Consider the following 22054-nt stretch of genomic DNA (forward strand, 5'->3'; position numbering starts at 1 on the left):
GTGTGTAAAACTTTAATAAAAACTTCCCTTACCCCCGTTTATTAATCATACTACGTTTCACATTTTAAAGTTTAAAGCACATAGTTTTGAACAGTTTCAACGGACCCACACAAAAACACATTCCCCAACAATCATAGTCTTTAATTTATTTTTCTGTACATTTCTGCCATATGTACATTAACTGACAGTCACCACTGATAAGCTACCACTAAATATTGTAGAAACTTAATTTGCTGTAAAGTTGCTTTGCAACGATTTGTATCATAAAGCGCTATACAAATAAACTTGAATTGAATTGAATTTAAAGAGCAGTGTGAAGCAAGACTGCATCATGTTGAAGATCTTACAGCTTCAGCTCTGTGAGTGGCAATTAGGAAAATCTTTTCATATGCATATGTGTTATGAATAAATTGATTTTTGATGGTTAACATTTTAGTCATTTGAACTGAAATACTCCTAATTATTTTTATCACAGATCTACTTACATGGTGTCAAGTTGCAGAAGTTTTAACAAATCAGCTAACAGATTTGGGTCAAAATGTGACCATGAACTGTGGTCTTGACTTAAAGGAGGTGACATGGTTGGTACTACATTTACCAGATCCTCCAGTTCTGATATTACGCTCCTTTTCAAACCCACCAGCAACATTTTACTTAAATAATAGATTCAAACAGAAATATTCAGTGCAGCCTAAACATATCTGTTAATAAATAATGTCAGTATTGATGAGTTAGGAGTTTTGTCCAAATAATAATAGTAATATAATAAGAATTAAAATAGGACATACTGCATTAAATGGAAATAGAATGAAGAATGGATTATACATGCATTGTGGGATTTTTGAAACTGTGGAACATCTGTTGCATTGTAGAGCATATAACAATGAATGACAAATGCTAGAAGCTAAAGTACTGGAAGAAGGTGGAAGCATGAAGATATATTAAGTAAGCTACAAAGGAATAAGAATTTGCTTTGTTAAAATATCTAAAAGATACTGGAACTTATAAAAATATAATGATGTTTATTTTTTATGACTATTATTATTATTATTGTTATTTAGTATACATGATACATACTGTATACATGACATGCATTGATGCTCCACACTCCTGTTCAGATGGCGGTAATGCAACGTTTTCCTCAACATCTCGCGATTTCGGGACACTACTGTAGATGCCATCATTGTTGTAGATCAGTTTTCGTCCTTTTTTCAAATATATCATGGCAATACAGTAATCGCTCAATGACTGTTTTAATAATTTTGAGATGAGGTGAAAAGGACTCCTATTGTTACAGCTGCACCCGCTCATTCAGGAAACTGCACTATGGTCTTACACACACCCACCCACTGGAGCTTGTTTAGTTTTGAGAGCCCAGCCGTCTGAAAATCTTCTGCGCCACTATAGGGAGCGCGAAGCGAAAGTAAAATAAATGTCGCCATTTTGAGGTTTTAAACAGCTGCGTATTTTGTGGTAAGGTAAGAACGTATTCCTCATTTAACCATGTAGTCATGAAAATGCTGATTGTCATTACAAACAATAACTCCCGCTCTTAACTAATGCCTGCGTGAAGCGTTCAGCACAGTACAAAAGCAGGTCAGAATAACACTGCGTTTCTGCTGCATCCAAATTTCCACACAACTAGTACTAAATATGTAAAATGTTTTAAAACTACACAAAATGTATTTATTGTGACCTAATTTCCAGTTCCTGCTATACATTAATGGTGGAAAAACAGTATGAAATAAGTGCATGAATGCAACAAACTTATCTAAACAGCAGCAACGCTAGATTATTGAAATTAAACAGTAAATATTAGTGAAGAGTCTTTTAGACTCTTCTTCTAGAAGAGTCACATTAAAGAGTTTAGTTAAGTCAAGTCAAGTCAAGTTGAGCTTTATTGTCATTCTGCATGTGGGGACATACAGTGGAACGAAATGTCGTGCCTCACAGGACCACGGTGCAACATAAATACAGACATACAACAATGAAGTAAAACAGTATAACTAACCTAATGACAGATTTTGATTATAAATATACTATATATATATATATATATAAATGTTTACCTATACATAAACAAAAAAATACAAACTATACGAATGCTTAATACTGTACCTATACACAACTGACCTACTGACAGATTTGGACTTTAAATATACTATAAATGTTTACCTATACATAAACTAAGAAATACAAACTATAGGAATGCTTCACATAAACACTGTACCTATACACAACTAACCTACTGACAGATTTGGACTATGAATAAACCAATGGCAATTGCAGTTCAGTTAAAAAACGACCATGACTTTTAGATTGCAATAAGCTTTAGTTTATGTACTGCAATGAAGTATATTTCGAATAACAAGGAAGCTAATTAAACTGAGCTCTAAAGCAACAGCAGATAATGAGTGTATAGGCCTACTTGCTAGTATTTGAGTATATTTAATGCGACTGTACTACTGTGCACTACTTAAAGGGTTAGTTACTGTCATTATTGTCATTTGCTCACCCTCATGGAGCACAATCATTATTAATTTCTTTCACTTTTTTATTTTTATTTATTTATTTTTTTTTTACTTTTTTTGCTTAAACATAAAAATCAATCAATCTCCCAATACGTTTTTGAGAAAGATGGACAGTGCCTCCAAAATGAGTCTCTATGAAGAGACAGAAGATGAGGACACTGCCTTTAAAATCAGTTCTCCAGGACCAAGCTGTGATCAACCAATGACCTCTGACCCCAGGTAAGACACTAGAAATTTTTCCATTTGGTGAGCCTTTTCACCACAGCAACATGTACTTCATTCCAGATGTATATTTTCATTTATTTTCTTATCTGTAAATGAATAAATGTAAATGGATTCAAGTTTTATACAGACATTAGCCAGTGCTTGAGACAAAAGACTGAGAAACAAGAAAATAATCTTATTTTAAAATGCTGTTTTATTGATCTTTTGTCAGCATCATGAGGAGGAAGGAACAGGAATCAGAGTCTCCAGAACCCAGCTTTGTGTCTATGAAGAGTGACATATCCATGATGCCACCCCCTGGGTTCAGTGATGGACCTGTGACCTCTGCCCCTCCGTTAGTATAAATATTTACTTGCTAATTTACTGTAGTGCATCTCAAGTGAATAATGATGTAAGAAGCAATGAAATAACATCAAATATAATCCAATATATGCAACATGCACTGCACGGGGCTTCAAACTCATATCTAGTAACCAGTGTTCGAACTATACCGTGGACTTTGGAGGTGCCCACTTTTTTTTCTTTTCATAACGAGGGGGGGTTCTTGCGCTTGCGCGTGCCTCAAAAGAATGACTTACATAGATACGTAACAGCTACAAGTGTATGCACTACTTGCTTTATGCAAGCACTATATAGGATAAATCACTATACAGGATTTACCCTATTATACTTTAACGACATGAATTGATAGGTGAAACAACAAACAGCCACCCACAAATAGTCTATATACAAAGCATCAGGCTGTCTTTAAGTTCACATGAACAACAGTTAAAGTTACTCGTCGTCAGGCTACAGAAGAATACCATAATTCCTCCGTTCAATTAGGCCTAAAACATCGCAGACCTATAACAACCCAGCCAACGAGTCCAACGTTTATATTTTTTCTACGAATCTTTGAGTGAAAAAAAGTGAAGTGACATGTGGCCAAGTATGGTGACCCATACTAGGAATTAGTGCTCTGCATTTAACCCATCCTTAGTGCACACACAGCAGTGAACACACACACACCGTGAACACACCCGGAGCAGTGGGCAGCCATTTTTGCATTCATGGGCTCAGAAACACCTCCAGAAATCATTGTCTTTGAGCAGACTTCGCCACATCATCCACAAATGCAGGTTAAAGCTTAATCATGTAGGGGTGCTCTGATTGATTGGCTACCAATCGCTATCGGCTGATAATCGCTTCTTAAAACTCGATCGGTGATTTCCCAATTTGCCAGTCTCATAAACTGATCTCATACTGATGATGCAAAAATATGCATGCCTGCTGTCAAATCAGATGTGCTTATTGTAAATGTAAATGAAAAAGTATTTTTCACAAATGAATATTTAATAAAAATATAATTAAAAAGGAAGGAAACACTGTAACCAACAGGGCACTCAGTAATCTGGGAAGTTTGTGTGCATTGGGATTTGGAAATCATATTTTTTCAAATAAAGCCAAGGTAACACTCATTTTACATACAGCCAGGGCTGGATTGGTAATCAGGCATACCGGGCATTTTCCCAGTGGGCCGACGCACTTAAGGGGCCGACAGAAGTTTTTTTTTTTTTTGCCAAGGACCATCACGCAGGGACAGTGAGCAGCCAGTGGCCCATTGGATTGTCTCCTGTATAGCAGAGGTGTAAAGTATTGGAGTAAATGTAATTATGTACTTGAGTATCTTTTCGGGTACTTTGTAGTTCTACTGAGTATCAAAGATATTAGCAACTTTTACTCTTTACTTCACTACATTTTTGAATGAGTATCTGTACTCTTTACTCCACTACATTTGAAATGATTGTTGCAGTTACACATTACATTTTGCATGGACCTAGCTTTTTCTGCAGCAGTTTATTTCTGCTACAAAAGACGTGATATTGCCTATTACAGGTCATTGAAAGTACTGCATCTTCTGCATTTTGCCCTTACTCACCCAAACTTGTCAACAAGGCTACTTTATGTGAATGCGAGTTCCTTAGCAAGTATTTGTGAATCAGAGGTGTTTTATATATGAGATGAGGACATCACTACAGCAATGAGGCCGAAACCAACACAGCCAGTGCAAGAAGGCTTCAGCTTTTTAATTTTACTTAACATTATTTTATTTATCCATTATACTGAAGAGACATTTTTGAAAGATATTGTTTTTTGTTTGTTTGTTTTGTCTCCCGTGGTGTTTGTAGTCAGTTTGTAGTCCGTTTGTTCATTGGTTCCCCTTGATTAGTCTCCCCAGGTGTGTCTTATCTTGTTAAGCTTGTTAGCCCCCTGTGTGTATATATAGCCCTAGTTTTTCTTTAGTTCCTTGTGAGTTGTTGAATGTAATGGTTGTTCTGTTTGCCAGTCATTCTGTCCTTTGGTTTTTGGCTTATTGTTTGTTCCAGTTTTTCCATGAAATACCGGCACATAGATCCTTGCCTCTGCCTGTTTTCTGCAGCTTCTCCACAACGTTACAGTTTTTGACTGGCGTGTCTCTTTGACTAGTGCATCTTTGAGCCTATATTTAGTATAAGTAAAATACTTAAGTACTGTTAAAATCAGATACTCTTAAGACTTTTACTCAAGTTGTTTTGGAATTGGTGACTTGTAACGTGTAGTGGAGTAATTTTCACTGTAAGGTATCTGTACTTTTACTCAAGTATGGTTTTTAGGTACTCTTTACACCTCTGCTGTATAGACAGCGTAAACCATCCAGTCACAATGCGCTATAGATGGAGCGATGAAGTATTTTGCTCCGCCTATATAAAGATCGCTTCACTCCAACTTCTTCCTCGTCGGCTTTTCCCACGTTTTCACAGCAGGTTTATCAAGAACATGGAGAGGAGAGGAGAGGAGAGTAGTTGAATCGGTAAAGTGCTTGATAGGGACTCGCAACGGAGGCAGACATCTAACCTATCCTGATGTGTGTGCACCATGAGTGTAGAATACGTAAACACTTTTTAATAAAATGTAAATTCGTCCCCCGCGCTTTTTTAGTCAAGTCAAGTGTGTTCATAGAGGTTTCCATGGGCCAATGCGAATAAACCTAGATTTAAATAAAAAAACACACGATATTGTCTGACCTGACGTTTTATTCTCATCCAAAACAACTAGATGTGATATGAGTGTGATACATTCATACAAAAGTTTTTGAACAGTAATATTTTTTTAAAGAAGTCTTTTCTCACCAAACCTGCATTTATTTGATCCAAAATACAGCAAAAGCAGTAATATTGTGAATTTTCTTTACTATTTAAAACAACTGCTTTCTATTTAAATATATATTAAAATGTAATTTATTCCTGTGATCAAAGCTAGATGTTCAGCATCATTACTCAAGTCTTCAGTGTCACATGATCCTTCAGAAATCATTTTAATATGCTGATTTAGTGTTCAAGAAACATTTATTATTATTATTATTATCAAAATTTAAAACAGTTGAGTACATTTTTTTCGGGATTCTTTGAAGAATAGAAAGACCAAAAGATCAGCATTTATCTGAAATAAAAAGCTTTTGTAATATTATACACCATACAATTCAAAAGCTTGGAGTCAGTAGAATTATTATTTTTTGGGGGAAAGAAATTATAGAAATTAATACTTTTATTTAGCAAGGATGCTTTAAATTGATCAAAAGTGATGATAAAGACTTCCATTTCTGAACAATCTTGGAGCTTTGTATTTCAGCAGTTTTCATGTCACTGAATCTATTTGTTGTATCCTATATTTGTAAATTGATTTGGATAAAAGCTCCTTCTACATGAATACATTTAAATCAAAGTAGAATACAAGCTATATAAAGACATTAGCCAGTGCTTTAAACAAAAGACTGAAAAACTTGAAATTGGTCTGTTTTATTTTAAAATGCTGTTTTATTGATCTTTTGTCAGCATCATGAGGAGGAAGGAACAGGAATCAGAGTCTCCAGAACCCAGCTTTGTGTCTATGAAGAGTGACATATCCATGATGCCACCCCCTGGGTTCAGTGATGGACCTGTGACCTCTGCCCCTCCGTTAGTATAAATATTTACTTGCTAATTTACTGTAGTGCATCTCAAGTGAATAATGATGTAAGAAGCAATGAAATAACATCAAATATAATCCAATATATGCAACATGCACTGCACGGGGCTTCAAACTCATATCTAGTAACCAATATACAACCACAATTCCAAAAAAGTTGGGACACTGAAAAATTTCAATAAAAACAGAATGCATTTGCAAATGTCATAAACCCATATTTTATTCACAACAGAACACAGAAAACGTTTAAACTGAGGAAAAGTACCAATTTATGGAAAAAATAAGGTAATTTTTAATTTAATTGAAGAGAATTTGATGGCCTCAACACAGTCCTCTTTTAAAACTCCAGCAACTGTTCTCCTCAATTCCCATACATACACAGACTGTTGTTAAAAGAAGAGAAAATGCTACACAATAGTAATCATAGCCCTGTCCCAACCTTTTGAGACGAGTTGCAGTCATCAAATTCAAAATGACCTTATTTTTTCCTTAAAATGGTACATTTCCTTTTTCTCAGTTTAAACATTTGATATGTTTTCTGAAAATGGGTTTATGATATTTGCAAATCACTGCATGCTGTTTTTGCAAGCTCATTTTTCATAGCATCCCACTTTTTTTGGAATTGGACATTTTTTTGGAATCTGGTGGTCACCAGTAGATATTGTAATCATTATGATTATTTTTTCTCACAGATTCTCTCTAAACTGCACTTCATCCCATGAGACTGGAGACCTGCAGAAACCAGTGGAGGATGTCCTACAGAGAGTCAAAAACCAGCACAAAAACAGCATGAAGAACAAGTATGAGAGATTATTTGAGGGACTCAAACTAAAAGAGACTCGAACCCTCCTGAACAGGATCTACACACAGCTCTACATCATAGAGGGAGAGAGTGAAGGAGTGAATGAAGAACATGAGGTGCTACAGATGGAGAAAACAGAACACAGACACTCACAAGACACTCCAATTGATTGCAATGATATCTTTAACCTTCCACCTAAACCAGGATTTGAGGAGAAAGACAAAATAAAGACTGTTCTTACTAAAGGCATCGCTGGAATTGGAAAAACCGTCTCTGTGCAGAAGTTCATTCTGGACTGGGCCGAGGGAAAAGCCAATCAGGATGTGGATTTCATGTTTGTGCTTCCATTTCGAGAGCTGAACTTGATTAAAGATCACCAGTACAATCTTCACAGACTTCTGCTGAACTTTCATCCTGAACTTCAAGATCTGGACTCAAAGATTTATGAAGAATGTAAAATTGTGTTCATATTTGATGGTCTGGATGAAAGCAGATTTACACTGAAGTTTTCAGACGATGAGAAAGTTTCTGATATAAATGAGTCTTCATCAGTGGCTCTGTTGATGTCAAACCTCATCAGAGGGGATCTGTTTCCCTCTGCTCTCATCTGGATCACCTCCAGACCAGCAGCAGCCAATCAGATCCCTTCAGAATACATCAACCGTCTGACAGAAATTCAGGGATTCAGTGAGCCTCAGAAGGAGGAATATTTCAGGAAGAAAATCAGTGACCAGCATCAAGCCAGCAGAATAATCTCACACATCAGAAGATCAAGAAGCCTCCACATCATGTGCCACATCCCCGTCTTCTGCTGGATCTCATCCACTGTGCTTCAGAAGCTCCTGGAAGAAGATCTGAGTGCAGAAATCCCTCAAACTCTGACTGAAATGTACATCCACTTCCTGCTGATTCAGATCAATATGAGGAACCAGAAGTATGAAGAGAGAGATCCAGAGAAACTCCTGCAGTCCAACAGAGAAGTGATTGTGAAACTTGCTGAAGTGGCTTTCAAACAGCTGATGAAGGGCAATGTGATGTTTTATGAGGAGGACCTGATTGAGACTGGCTTAGACGTCACAGACTCAGTGTTTTCGGGGATTTGCACTCAGATCTTTAAGGAGGAATCTGTCATTCATCAGAGAAAAGTCTACAGCTTCATTCATCTGAGCGTTCAGGAATTTCTTGCTGCTTTCCATGTGTTTTGCTTCCACATAAGCAACACAACAGAAGCATGTTTTGATTCACTGCACAAACTCAATGAAAGAGTAGTAGATAAAGCTCTTGAGAGTGAGAATGGCCACCTGGATCTGTTCCTGCGGTTCCTGCTGGGCGTCCCACTGGAGTCCAATCAGCGACTCTTACAGGATCTACTGACACACAAGGAGAACAGCTCAGAGAGCATCAGGAGAACCACACAGTACATTAAAGAGAAGATCAAAGATGGACATGGACTCTCCACTGAAAGATCCATCAATCTGTTCCTCTGTCTGCTGGAAGTGAAAGATCAGACTCTGTCCAGAGAGATTCAGGAGTTTGTGAAATCAGACAAACACTCAGAGAAGAAACTCTCTCCTGCTCACTGCTCAACAATCTCCTACATGCTTCAGATATCAGAAGAGCCGCTGGATGAGCTGGACCTAAAAAAATACAACACATCAGATGAGGGTAGAAGAAGACTGATACCAGCTGTGAGCAACTGCAGAAAGGCCCTGTGAGTGTTTTATTAAGTTGCAGTTAAAAGTTTTTCTAAATAGAATCGCAATCTTTGTTGTATTTATACATATTGAGTATATTTTGTATATATTCTTGTTCTGCTTCCTTTCAGTCTTGCTGGCTATTATCTCTCAGATAAGCATTGTGAAACACTGTCATCAGCTCTACAATTATCACACTCTGTCCTGAGAGAGCTGGATCTGAGTAACAGTGACCTGCAGGATTCAGGAGTGAAGCTACTTTCGGATGGACTGAAGAGTCCAAACTGTGAGCTGGAGATACTGAGGTCTGTGTTTCACATTAAGTAATTTAGGGGTGGGCGGTATGACCAAAATTCAGTTTCACGATATGATTCATTTTATTTCACGGTAAAGATATATTTCACAATATAGTTATTTATATATGTAGTAACTCTGAACATAGAAAAAATGGCTTTATATGATAAATAAAATCAAATACTTTAGAAATGAAAAGTACCTCACTTTGTTTGGATTTTCTTTTATTTGGTAAATTTGGTATTTATTTAGTAAAAACCCACTCAACATCCACTGCCCCCAGCTGATTGATATTAAATGCAACTTTTAGGTGCAATTCAATTTTAAATAAGGTGTTTCTGAATAATTTTTACATCTCATGTTATTGTTTTACTTAAATCAGTTTAGAATATCTAAATATTTTTATTTAAATATTCTATTCATAATAAATTACATTTAATTCCTTTTAATTTTGTAGAATAGAATACTAGTTATATTGTTTAAATTTGTTCCCTGGTATCTGCTTATTAGACTGTGTTTTAAGGGGTTGTTTTGCTCTTTATGTGATACTTGGCAACCCTTCACCTGGAGCTTTAATCAAGAGATGGAAGAGTTCAATAGTGACTAGGAGTAGAATTGCAGTATGAAAAGTGAACATAAGCTACTGTTAGTGCTGACTAAAAAGTTTAAATTATTAACACCTTATAACTGCGTCATTTTTTGAATCCTGCAGCCCGGTGAAGACTGACACGCCGCTCATATTCATATTCGCCTCTTGCGTGTGCGTGCGCGCGTCTTCAGCATCATTATAACGTGATCGCTATAATTTCAGCGTCAAGTTGAGACGTATCGAATCAGAGTAGGTTTTTATTAGCTGGATCCGAATGGTGTCCGATCATTTGGAGTTAAAAAAAAACATAATACAGGCTGCTGCATTCTCAATATTTAGTGGTTTTGCCTCAGACACAGAATAGATTCGCTTTAACAAGCAAGTTGTTCATTACCACGGCAACCGCTTGCACGTCAACGTTGATTGCAATTCTCGTGTGTAAAAAATAAACAGTACACATAACAGGTGGAAAGATGCCAATAACAGGACATTAAGGCTATTTCTATTCATTACGACATTGATATTTGAACTGTTGTAGTCAAGTAAACTTAATTCATAACGCTTCCTCCGTACTGCACCTTTGTTCCAACAATATCACATTATTAACAAGAACACACACTGGTGAAAAATTGAATCCTCTATGGATCCTCCTGATCGATTTGTTCGTCTTTGTCCACGTTTGCATGACAAATGGCAGCGTCTCAGTCTCACGCGCTGCACGTGAGTTAACCACACCTACTTATTTACCTACATTTTGTGGTATACATGGAATAAACAATCTGTTAGGGTTGACTTTTTTATTTCGCGGTAACGGAATATATCATCATACCGCCCAGTAGTGTTGTCACGGTACCAAAATTTCAGTATTCGGTACCAATACCAGTGAAAATCCACGGTTCTCTGTACCAATTTCGGTACCAAAGCAAAACACAAAAACATGCTAATTGAACAACGTTTTTATTAATAACGTTAAACAAAAATTTAATGTACAAAACCAATGCCATTCTTTATACTTATTTAAAAGTGTTTCAAGTTTTTCCACAAGTAATACAAGTAAGAAAAAAGTAAACAAGTTTCACCCAAACGTTTAGTCATAGTTCTGCTGCCACTGAAAAACAACTGTAAACTGTTGTCTATTTTAGGGTTTGCTGCTGTGTTTCAGGATCTTCCTCAGTCTGCAGCTGTAAAAGTAAAATATAATATACTTCAGTAAAGCAATGGGCTGAGTCTGACCAAACGCAACATTAGATCATTGACACCAGCTAAAATATCACTTTTCAGGAAATAACAAACCTTAGCTTTTATAATAAATTTAGATAAGATTACATGTATTAAGTGTATATCAAATAGATGGAAATAGTATTAAAAACACTTTACAATAAGATTTTATTTGTTAGGAATGAATGTTTTAAAATATATATTGCTCACTCACTGTAAGATGTTACTAGATCTAACTCGCGTTAGAAAACATTAAGTCATTGTACAGTAAAGTCTATAGGCCTACAGGAGATAACAGTGTACTTTTATTTAATCCAAACTGTGTTCATATTTACATCCTGCTAGAGATATTCAGCCAAGAATTACACTAACTTACTTACCAACCAACTAAAAAAAAAAACTTTTCATTAAATAGTTAACAAAGAAATCATTTTGAACAAAATGAACAAAATTCATTCTCATGCTCATTATATTAGCGTTAGCCGCGCTTATGCTAACGATTAACGGCTAACGGCGATGTTTATTTTAATCCGAAATTCTAATTAAAATATGGAATAACATTCATTACAGAAGCTCTAAATATTACAAATGTAATTGAAACTTACCTGCTTGAACTTGATCGGGGTGTTTTGTTAGTTTGATGCGTTTCCTCCTCTTGAGGTCTCCACTGCTTTTATGAAGAGGTTGCCAGGTTTTCACAACAAAACCCGCCCAATCGCGTTTCGAGGCGGTCCCCGTTAAAAATAAAATATGCATGTTTTGGCGGGGTTCCCCTGGTAAAATTCGCATTCCAGGGGCTAAATATCACGTTAGTGGGGTCGTTTTTCAACCCGCGGACATGAAAAACAACCCGCGGCAACAGTGTTAAAGCAGCCCAATTCCGCGGGAAAACCGCGGACTTGGCAACACTAGAAGAGGATAGCTTTCGTTTAGCGCATCAAGAACCGGGTTGACCGGGTACTCGGTACCACCGGTACTTAAGAAAACCTGGTACCGTAACGTTTTCATTTTTTTAGTACCGACTTGGTACCGAAATACCGGGTCTTTTGACAACACTACCGCCCAGCCCTAAAGTCATTCATATGTTGAGTCATGAATATTTACAGGTTAGGGTTTCATACTAACTTTAAAACCACACTCTGATTATTGTTGCTGTGTATCTGTAGGTTGTCAGGCTGTATGGTGACAGAGGAAGGCTGTGGTTTTGTGTCTTCAGCTCTGAGTTCAAACCCCTCACACCTGAGAGAGCTGGATCTGAGCTACAATCATCCAGGAGAATCAGGAGTCCAGCTGCTCAATGACAAACTGAAGGATCTAAACTGTGCACTGGAGAAACTCAAGTATGTGGGGCAATAAGTAGTTTTTATTCAAGATCAATACTGTTAATCTCAGTTGAAAGAAAAGTAATGAGGACGTTGAAGATCTTGATGAAGATGTTTATTGCAGCATAGCAGTGACAAAGTACATGGCAGTACCTTGGGTTCAATGGTGTCGGAATGAACCAAGAACATCCTAAGCTCAAACCTTTTATACAGTTACAGTTTACTACACTTCATGTAAATGAAGTTGCTCCTGTTGTTATAGCTGTGGTCTGTATGTTAATGAAGTTCTGACACCCCTTTGTCTGAGATGGTTCTCGGTGTCCCACACCCACTCCCATTCTACAATTGGTCACCATTTACTCAGGATGTGATCATCCCAAACGGTCTAGAAACAACATAACTGTTGACTTTCTTATCATCTATAATAATTAAGCCATTTTGGGAAATGAGCATGATCAAACATATATTGTGGAGTGAAATCTGGGTCGGGGCAGACTACAGTTTCTTACACAGTTGAGTTAAATAAATTGAACAGCTATAAGACAGGCATCATATGCAATATATTTTCTATGCCCTTTAACCATGACAGTGCACAAAAGAGACATGGACGTTTTTTTTTCTTTTCTTTTATTATTCAAGGCTTAACCTAAACAATTAAACCAGTCATGTTGTGATGACTTTGTCTTTTTAAGGTAGTTTAAGGCTAGTTGTTCCAGCATTTTTAGAGAAGTTGCAGCAGTTCTTTTGTGGACTCATTTTACAGTTAGACATTCTTATCGTAAATCATAAGTACTAAATACTTCAAATAAGTAATTTGAACATTAAGTTTACAAATAAGTTTACTCTAACATACAGTAAATGGCAGCAATGCAGGGTCAGACATTTACTTTTCCATTTGCGGCAATATTTGCCCCTGAGCATTTGTTTACTTTCATAAGGGCAATTTTTTATAATTGCCTGATTATTTGCACCTGTGTTGTATTTTTTGTCAAATATTTAAATTTAACTAATTATTTCAATCAATCAGAATACTTTAAACTGGTACCAATAACATGTAACAAAATTGACATTTGAATGGTTATTAATGTTGATTTATACAATACATATAAAAACTTTTTGTGTTTGCAGTAACGGCGTGTCATATTCAGGCTGCACAGACAAATATGTCGGTCTATGAAGTTTGCAAAAACTGTTTGTATACAGGGTGCAATGCATCTTACATTGTGTCTGCACTTTGTTGTTTATGATGAGACAATTTGCAGGCATGCAGAATTCAGTCAGTGAGTACGTACACTCAACAAAACTCTGGTATTTTCAGCAGTGACTAATCTAAACTCCTCTTGATTGGCCATTGCATTCAAAAGCGCAACAGAAACATATTACATGGCATATTGTTCTCATGCTGTTTTATCTTTCTGCTGTTGAAACACTGACTGAGCTATTACATGAGACATGATACATTTCAGTAAGTTATTCTATATATTTCAACATACTTTCTGACATTCATACATGTTTAGTTTGTGTTATAACTAGTAGTTAAGCAGGAGAGATAATTGGTTCACTTGCACTCCGTGCTGCTGTTTGAACTCATCTGTCCCGCCACATAAAGAGTGTCAAACAGCATTTAATGTTTGAATTTCATGCTAAAATTTAAAGACTTTGAATGCTCAGACTTTGTTTCTTATCAGAATTAGCGAGAAGGGTCTGGGTGCAGCCTCGCACTTGCACTCTCAGACTTGCATTCTCAGATTTGCACTCTCAGACACTTGCACTTCCGCTACCGACGTCACTTGCAGTCTTTTCTTTTTTTATTTTGTTCTATTTATTGATTACTTTTTGTTTGAATCTCTCAACATTTTGCAACAGTTGCCAGGTGGTGAAGACAAGAAAAAATAAACTAAATTACAATGTCACTTGCAATCTTCACTTGCACTCTCCGCTACCTGCGACGTCACTTGCAATCGACACAAATCGTGCCGGTTGCCAATGGAGACAAGACACTGTGGTGGTGATTAAACGATTAAAACTAATTTAGTACCGTAACGTACAGGGTCCTGCAAGAAAAAGACAAGACCCGCAAATCCGTTGCCACAGAACAGCAGAATATGAACACAATGCGCAAAGTCTCTCGTTAAGCGTTTTCCTCCTGTAGAAAAACATACACTTAATATGGCTTAATGTATTAAGATACATTAAATTCAATTAAAAGATCAAATTCGATATATAGTTATTATTTAATGTACTACAAGGCAAACAGATGGCTATGATCACAATGCGCAAACTTTCACTTGTCCTCCCATACATGCAAAGCATGTGGCATAATAACGGACTAAGATGATAAAGACAATCCAGTAGCCTATATGTCTAGTTGTTGACTCAAAGTATATACAGACAAATAGATATGAATGTGCATTATGAAATGCATTAAGTGATTTTAAAAGAATAACTCTGTCACGGCAGAGAAGAGTCAGGATCCAAGTGCGAGTGCAAAAGGTAAGGTTTATTTGTAATCACAAACAACGGAGACAACAGAGATAATCCTCGGGTCCAGGTCCGAATCAGAGCTCCACAGAGAATCCCTTCCTCCACTGCGTTTGACCAAACCAAGGAGAAGGCTGAAGATCTGTACCCTGACTGAGCGAGAACTGGAACAGAGACTGACAAGGAGACAGGAACATGAGGATAACGAACCGACAAACACACATTGAACAGAGTGCCCTATATAGGAGTCGTTAACGAGTTGCAGCTGGCGCGCTCTGATTGAGCGCCAGCTGCAAACACTAATGAATGACGTACGCACATACAACCACATGACCAAACACAGAAAGACCGTCCGGACCCATGAACCGTGACAAACTCCGTACAGGCAAGCAGAAGAGCCCAGAACGCAGTGTGTTAAATTGCACGTTAGACATTTTCCTCTTATAAAAAATCATTATAAATAAAACACATAATGTAGCTTAATGGACAAAGACAATTAAATAAAAGAGCTGTAGACAGTTTATTCTATATGGAAAAACGCTTAACGCAAAACTGGGCTCACCTGCTTGCCTGTACATATTAGTTATGTATATTAATAATGTAGAGGAGCATACTGAGTTTGGCCCTTTTAGTCCATTATGCCACATATATGCCACGTTTTGCGGTATGGGAGGAAATATTATATACATATTCATTATATTAATAAACTGTATATTTAATTTGACATTTTAATAGCATCTTAATTACATTAAGCCATGTTAAGTGTTTGTTTTTCTACAGGATGAAAATGCTTGAGAGACTTTGTGCATTGCGTTCATATTCTGCTGTTCTGTGGCCACGGATATGCGGGTCTTGTCTTTTTCTTGCAGGACCCTGTACGTTACGGTACTAAATTAGTTTTAATCGTTTAATCACCACCACAGCATTTTGTCTCCATTGGCAAAACGCACGATTTGTGTCGATTGCAAGTGACGTCGCAGGTAGCGGAGAGTGCAAGATTGCAAGTGACATTGTAATTTAGTTTATTTCTTCTTGTCTTCACCACCTGGCTACCGTTGTAAAATGTTGAGAGATTCACACAAAAAGTAATAAAAAAATAGAACAAAATAAAAAATAAAAGACTGCAAATGACGTCGCTAGCGGAAGCGCAAATGTCTGAGAGTGCAAGCCTGAGAATGCAAGTCTGAGAGTGCAAGTCGGAGAGTGCAAGTCTGAGAGTGCAAGTCTGAGAATGCAAGTTTGTGAGTGCAAGTGCAAGGCTGCAGCCAGACCCTCTTGGAATTAGCAGCACAAAGCTTGTTGCGATTAGTTTTGTTTAGACATCAAATGAAAACAGCATAGACTAATAGATTGATTTTAAAGGGGTCCTATTATGCTCTTTTACAAAGTCTTGATTTTGTTTTGGGGGTGTACTAGAACACGCTCTCATGCTTGGTGGTTCGAAAAACGCATTCTTTTTCACATAATTTACATTATTAAAATAACTTTCTCCCCAGGCTGGCACAAACGGCTCGATTAGTTCCGGCTTTGATGAAGGTCCACCTTCCAAAAAACAAAATGTGTTGTGATTGGTTAGCTGTCCCAGTGCGTTGTGATTGGCGAACAGCTTAGTTTCAGTACTGCCACGCCCCTTGCTCCGTCTTTCAACAAAAGCTTTTGGCGAATCCGGCACTGTACTCCCTCATGTTGTGGAAGCTGTCCTCAGTAAAATCGCACCGGACGAGAAGCGCAGCGTCGCGTCACGCCACGCCACGCCACGCCACGCCACGTTTTCTCTGATGCACTAACTCTGCAGCAGCACTTCTTCTTCATCGTCTCGTCTAATGCACTCACTCAACCAAGCATTCTAACCACAACCTTGCCCCTCCCCACCCCCCAACCATTCGAATTTCTGTAGGGGGGAATTATTTGTAATGATATTCTAATGAGCCGCTTTGTGATATCACAAAGCCCGGAAAACAAACGCTGTAGTCCAAACGAGCCGTTTGTTGTAGTTCTTGAAAAGGGATTTAAAAAAAACGAAATATCTCCCTTTGGAGTGGACTTTGAGATTTGTAACTTTCTAGATCTTTTTTATGTCCAAACATACACACTACACACTGACTAAAATTAAAAAAGTGAAAAAGCATAATAGAACCCCTTTAAGATTTAAGAATCGATAATAGTTCATTAATATTGATATTGTTAACACAGCTGACATGTTTGCATGTTGTAGTTTATCCATGTTGTGTGCGCAAAATAGATGCTGAGAAAATCAAAACACATCGTTGAAGAGGCACAAATTAAACGTCACAATTTCGGTCAGTGTATTTGGCCTTCCAAAGCCATTCTGACTGGACAAGTAAACATCATAGTTTAAGTTCGTCATAAAATCATTATTTATTCATTCAAGTTGCTTACCGATATTTGTACTTTTTCTTGCAGGATTTTATTTTATTTTTTCTAAATCGAGTATTTATCTTTCGTGGTTTATATTTGTCTCTTTCTAGTTTGGACCATAGACATCCTTTAAGAATCACACCAGGACTGAGAAAATGTAAGTCTTTTCTCTCTTACACACATCTCTAAAAGTATCCCTCATGTAATTCTCATCTTTCTTCTTGTGTTCAGATGCCTGTGATCTCACACTGGATCCAAACACGGCACACACTCAGCTCATGCTGTCTGAGGGGAACAAAAAGGTGACACATGTCGAAGAGAAGCAGTCGTATCCTGATCATCCAGACAGATTTGATTACTATAAGCAGGTTCTGTGTCGACAGAGTCTGACTGGACGCTGTTACTGGGAGGTTGAATGGAGTGGATTTAAGGCTGATATAGGAGTGTCATATAAAGGTATCAGCAGGAAAGGAGAGATTGACTGTTGGTTTGGATACAATGACAAATCCTGGAGTCTCTTCTGCACTGATAATGCGTTCACTTCCTGGCACAATAATGTGAACACTAGCATACCAGTCCCGTCACAGCCCTCTAATAGAGTAGGAGTGTATCTGGACTGGTCAGCTGGCACTCTGTCCTTCTACAGCGTCTCTGACACACACACACTCACACACTTACACACATTCAACAACACATTCACTGAACCCCTGTATGCAGGATTTGGGGTTTTTTATAATAACTGTTCAGCATATCTGTGTCAAATTTAACAGCTTAGACCTGAGAACAACAAAGAAAATTTCTCAATAGTCGTATGACGTCTGTCCCTTCATCCTTTAATAGAGTAGGAGTGTATGTGGATGTGTCGGCCAGCATTCTGTCCTTCTATAGCCTCTCTGACACACACACACACACACACTCACACAATATATTTGAACTTCAGCATTCCCGTTTTACATGGCGACACATCAAGCTTGTCATATGACGATATGGCAGTCGTGGCCTAATGGATAGAGAGTCGGACTTGTAACCCAAGGTTGCGGGTTCGAATATCAGGTCCGGTCGGGTTTGTAGGTGGGGGGAGTGAATATACAGTGCTCTCTTCAACCCATAATACCACGACTGAGGTGAGACCCTTGAGCAAGGCACCGAACCCCCAACTGCTCCCCGGGCACCGTGCACTTGGATGGGTTAAATGCAGAGCACAAATTCCACCATACTTGGCCACACTTCACCTCACTCACTCACTCACCTAAATCATATGCACTCGCCGTCACAATGGAGCTGCACAACTGATTTACAAGTTTTTTTTATTTTTTTTATTCAAAACATTTATGAATTTAAAATTATAAAATGCGATATACCAAGCTCAAATATGTCTTAAGTAAATGTATTTTATATGCAGTGTTGGGTAAGTTACTCAAAAAAAAGTAATCCACTACAAATTACTAATTACTTATTTAAAATTGTAATTTGATTACTGATTACTGAACCCCGAATAGTCGACGATTCGGTGCTTCGATAGGAGGAGCCTGATTCGACTACCAATCTCACAGTCGAATATTTGCGGGGTGTTATGATCATACCATTGTGGCTTTATGGGGGTGCTCAAATATCTGATTTCACATAGAACTGGTTTTCTCCCAATATGTTAATATACAAGCCTATTAAATAATGCTGTAAATAAGAATCTGAAAAGAAAGAAGCTTCAAATAAATATTTTTATCTTGCGTGAATAAATCCAACCACCCCTATAGATTTAAATTTCACTTTCTATAGTCCGTGACCGACAGAGGAGCATCTTGGCAGCAGGGATTTTAGACTTTAACAAGACTCAAACTGACACAGGCAAAGTGAAAGACTGGATTTTTTAGATCAGGTAGGGTACAAGTGATTTCAAAACATTTCAGCCGGTTTATATATATATATATCGTGTATATATTATTTATCTAGTGTAAGATGCATTTGGTTGAGTTGCGCTGCAGTAAAGCACTTGTAGTACTATGGTGATTATCTCTTTAGCGCGCAGCGCGAGCAGGACAAACAACAATGCAGAATATTAATAACTGTTAGAAAACACTCTCTGTCTTGAGAATGCCTCACCCCTCCTTTTTCCCCCCTCTCTCTTATCACCCCTCCTTTCTTTCCCTCTCCCTCTCCCTCTCACTCTCCCTCCTCTCAGTATCCTTCGCCAGGAAGTCTATTCCTAATATGTACATGTTTTTCTGTATATGTGGCGATTTTATACAAAACACATGTTCTTGGCCAAAGCATCCTATATGTGTATGTCACCTTGTCCTCATTGGTTAAGAGGGTGAAACTCCCCTCGACATGCCTATATAAGATCTGTATTTCTATGAATAAATTGAAGTATTGAGAATACATTTGAATGTGTGTTTTCTTACTTCCCGGCCATATTTACACTTTAGGAGACTGAGAAGATTTCACGGTGGCAAAAAGAGATATTGAGGGACCAAAACAATAACTATGTCTGGGACTGTCATATACATATAATGAGAACACTATTATAATAAAACGCTGTGAATTTTTAGAGTTTAGTTGCCGTGTTCCGTGCAGACATGTTAGCTTTCGGGGCATTTTGTGCAGATAGCCTATAAATCGTTATATTAACGTTATGTTGTATACATAATAAAGCGTTATCTATATGAAATAAATGATGAGTTAAATCCCATTGATTAAAAACCTCCTGCTTCATTCTACTGGTCATCTTCAGCGCACGCAGCTCAAAACAGAAATGCAGGATATTTATAACTACTGTCATATACATAACGTTATAATGAGAGCACTATTGTAAAAAGTGTTTTGAATTCTTAGGGTTTCGCTGATGTTTAATGTTTATGTTTTAATCAAAACATAAAACATAATTTACCCATTTGTATCTGCGAGGCGTCCGTTACACAATTTTCCTTGTGTGTTAACGTAATTATGACTGTTGAATGTCTGACTTGACTGTAATGTATTTTGCCCCCACCCCAAAACATATGATTCGACTATCAGTCGACTATCGGCAAGATTCGAACATTCCAATTCGACTATGAAAATCCTTAGTCGGGGACACCCCTACTGATTACTGCATTTAAAAAGTAATCAGATTACAAATTACTTTACTTTCAATTTACTTTCAAGTTTACTTTTCAAGTTATCAAACCTAAAAAATACACTACAAAGTGAAACTCATAGCTATTTCATTAATTTAATATTGACTGAAAAATTACATAAGTGTTATTTGTATAGGCTACACTCGCATAATCAACAAAACCTTTTTTTTTGTTTTTGTAAAATAAAGAAAACAATAGGGTGCGCTTTCTGCGTTCTCAGTCTCCGTGAATATCTTCCTGAAACGAGTCACTAAAATGAACGAAAATTAAGTCATGTTGAAAACAAAGAAGACGCGTTGTGAGGAATAAGCCTTGAATTTACTTCAGAAGAAGAATGCGATGCGGCTTAATCCAGCGGAGAATCTCATGCTGATGAGTAATTTATTTTTCCTTATATAAGTGTTACTGTGACATAAACTTATACACATTCATTTGTTGAACTTTTCCCAAACTATAATGCCAGACTAAAATATGTAAAATTGAGTGCAACATTTTGAAATATGATGGGCAACATTTCATTGCATCTAAATGTTGTAGTACTCGGGTACCGAAACCCGCATTTAATCGGTCTCGGGGCTAAATTATAAAAGACCGGAGTATCGATAAACTCTGACTTTTAACAGTTCTGCTATTGGTACTGGAGAAATTAAAAAAACAAACATACATTTATTGTTGCTATATATATATATATATATATACACATTATCTTGCAAATTCTATCAATTCTAGAGTTGCCAGCTGTTTTTATATGCAATAATATTCAAACATTTGTCTATGATGCATTTTTGCTTTTCGCAATTCAGAAGCGAGATCGCGCTCGTGCAGAGGAGCTTCCACACGCGCAACATGAAAGCCCTGCTTAATTATGATAGAGAAGAGAACTAAACATTCAAACGTCTGCTTACACTTTAGGCCTGTGGCTGTTTTATTAAGCTAATTAAATTTTTTTATTTCGATTTTGGCTTCGATTTTTGGCTTTGGGTTTTACATTCATTTCATTAAATATTTATCTTACATTTCAGAATATAAAGCAATGTTAATTCAGCTCTTAATTTGTCATATATACAGGTGCATCTCAATAAATTAGAATGCCGTGGAAAATTTAATTTATTTCAGTAATTCAACTCAAATTGTGAAACTCGTGTATTAAAAAAATTCAATGCACACAGACTGAAGTAGTTTAAGTCTTTGGTTCTTTTAATTGTGATGATTTTGGCTCACATTTAACAAAAAGTCAAGTCAAGTCTGCTTTATTGTCAATTCTTCCACATGTACAGCACATACACACAGAGAATTTAAATTGCGTTACTCTCAGACCCTTGGGTGCATACAGATAACATAAATACAGATTAAATACAAAATACAACTATACAAAATACAAAATACAACTATACAAATATACAAATAAGGTAAAATGTA

General features: G+C 37.1%; 1 protein-coding gene across 1 annotated transcript; it reads left to right on the forward strand.

The window, feature by feature from the left end:
- Positions 1–1383: 1383 nt before the first annotated feature.
- Positions 1384–18570, forward strand: LOC107575507 (NACHT, LRR and PYD domains-containing protein 3-like). The gene is made up of 9 exons (XM_016261870.1): positions 1384–1478; positions 2638–2750; positions 2968–3090; positions 6608–6730; positions 7433–9253; positions 9368–9541; positions 12504–12677; positions 17630–17676; positions 17751–18570. The coding sequence occupies exons 2-9, from the start codon at positions 2638–2640 to the stop codon at positions 18284–18286; spliced, it is 3111 nt and encodes a 1036-aa protein (XP_016117356.1). The 5' UTR covers positions 1384–1478; the 3' UTR covers positions 18287–18570.
- Positions 18571–22054: the final 3484 nt, after the last annotated feature.

This window comes from Sinocyclocheilus grahami, unplaced genomic scaffold, assembly GCF_001515645.1.
Source record: "Sinocyclocheilus grahami isolate Dianchi unplaced genomic scaffold, SAMN03320097.WGS_v1.1 scaffold2681.1, whole genome shotgun sequence".
NCBI classification, from domain to species: Eukaryota; Metazoa; Chordata; class Actinopteri; order Cypriniformes; family Cyprinidae; genus Sinocyclocheilus; species Sinocyclocheilus grahami.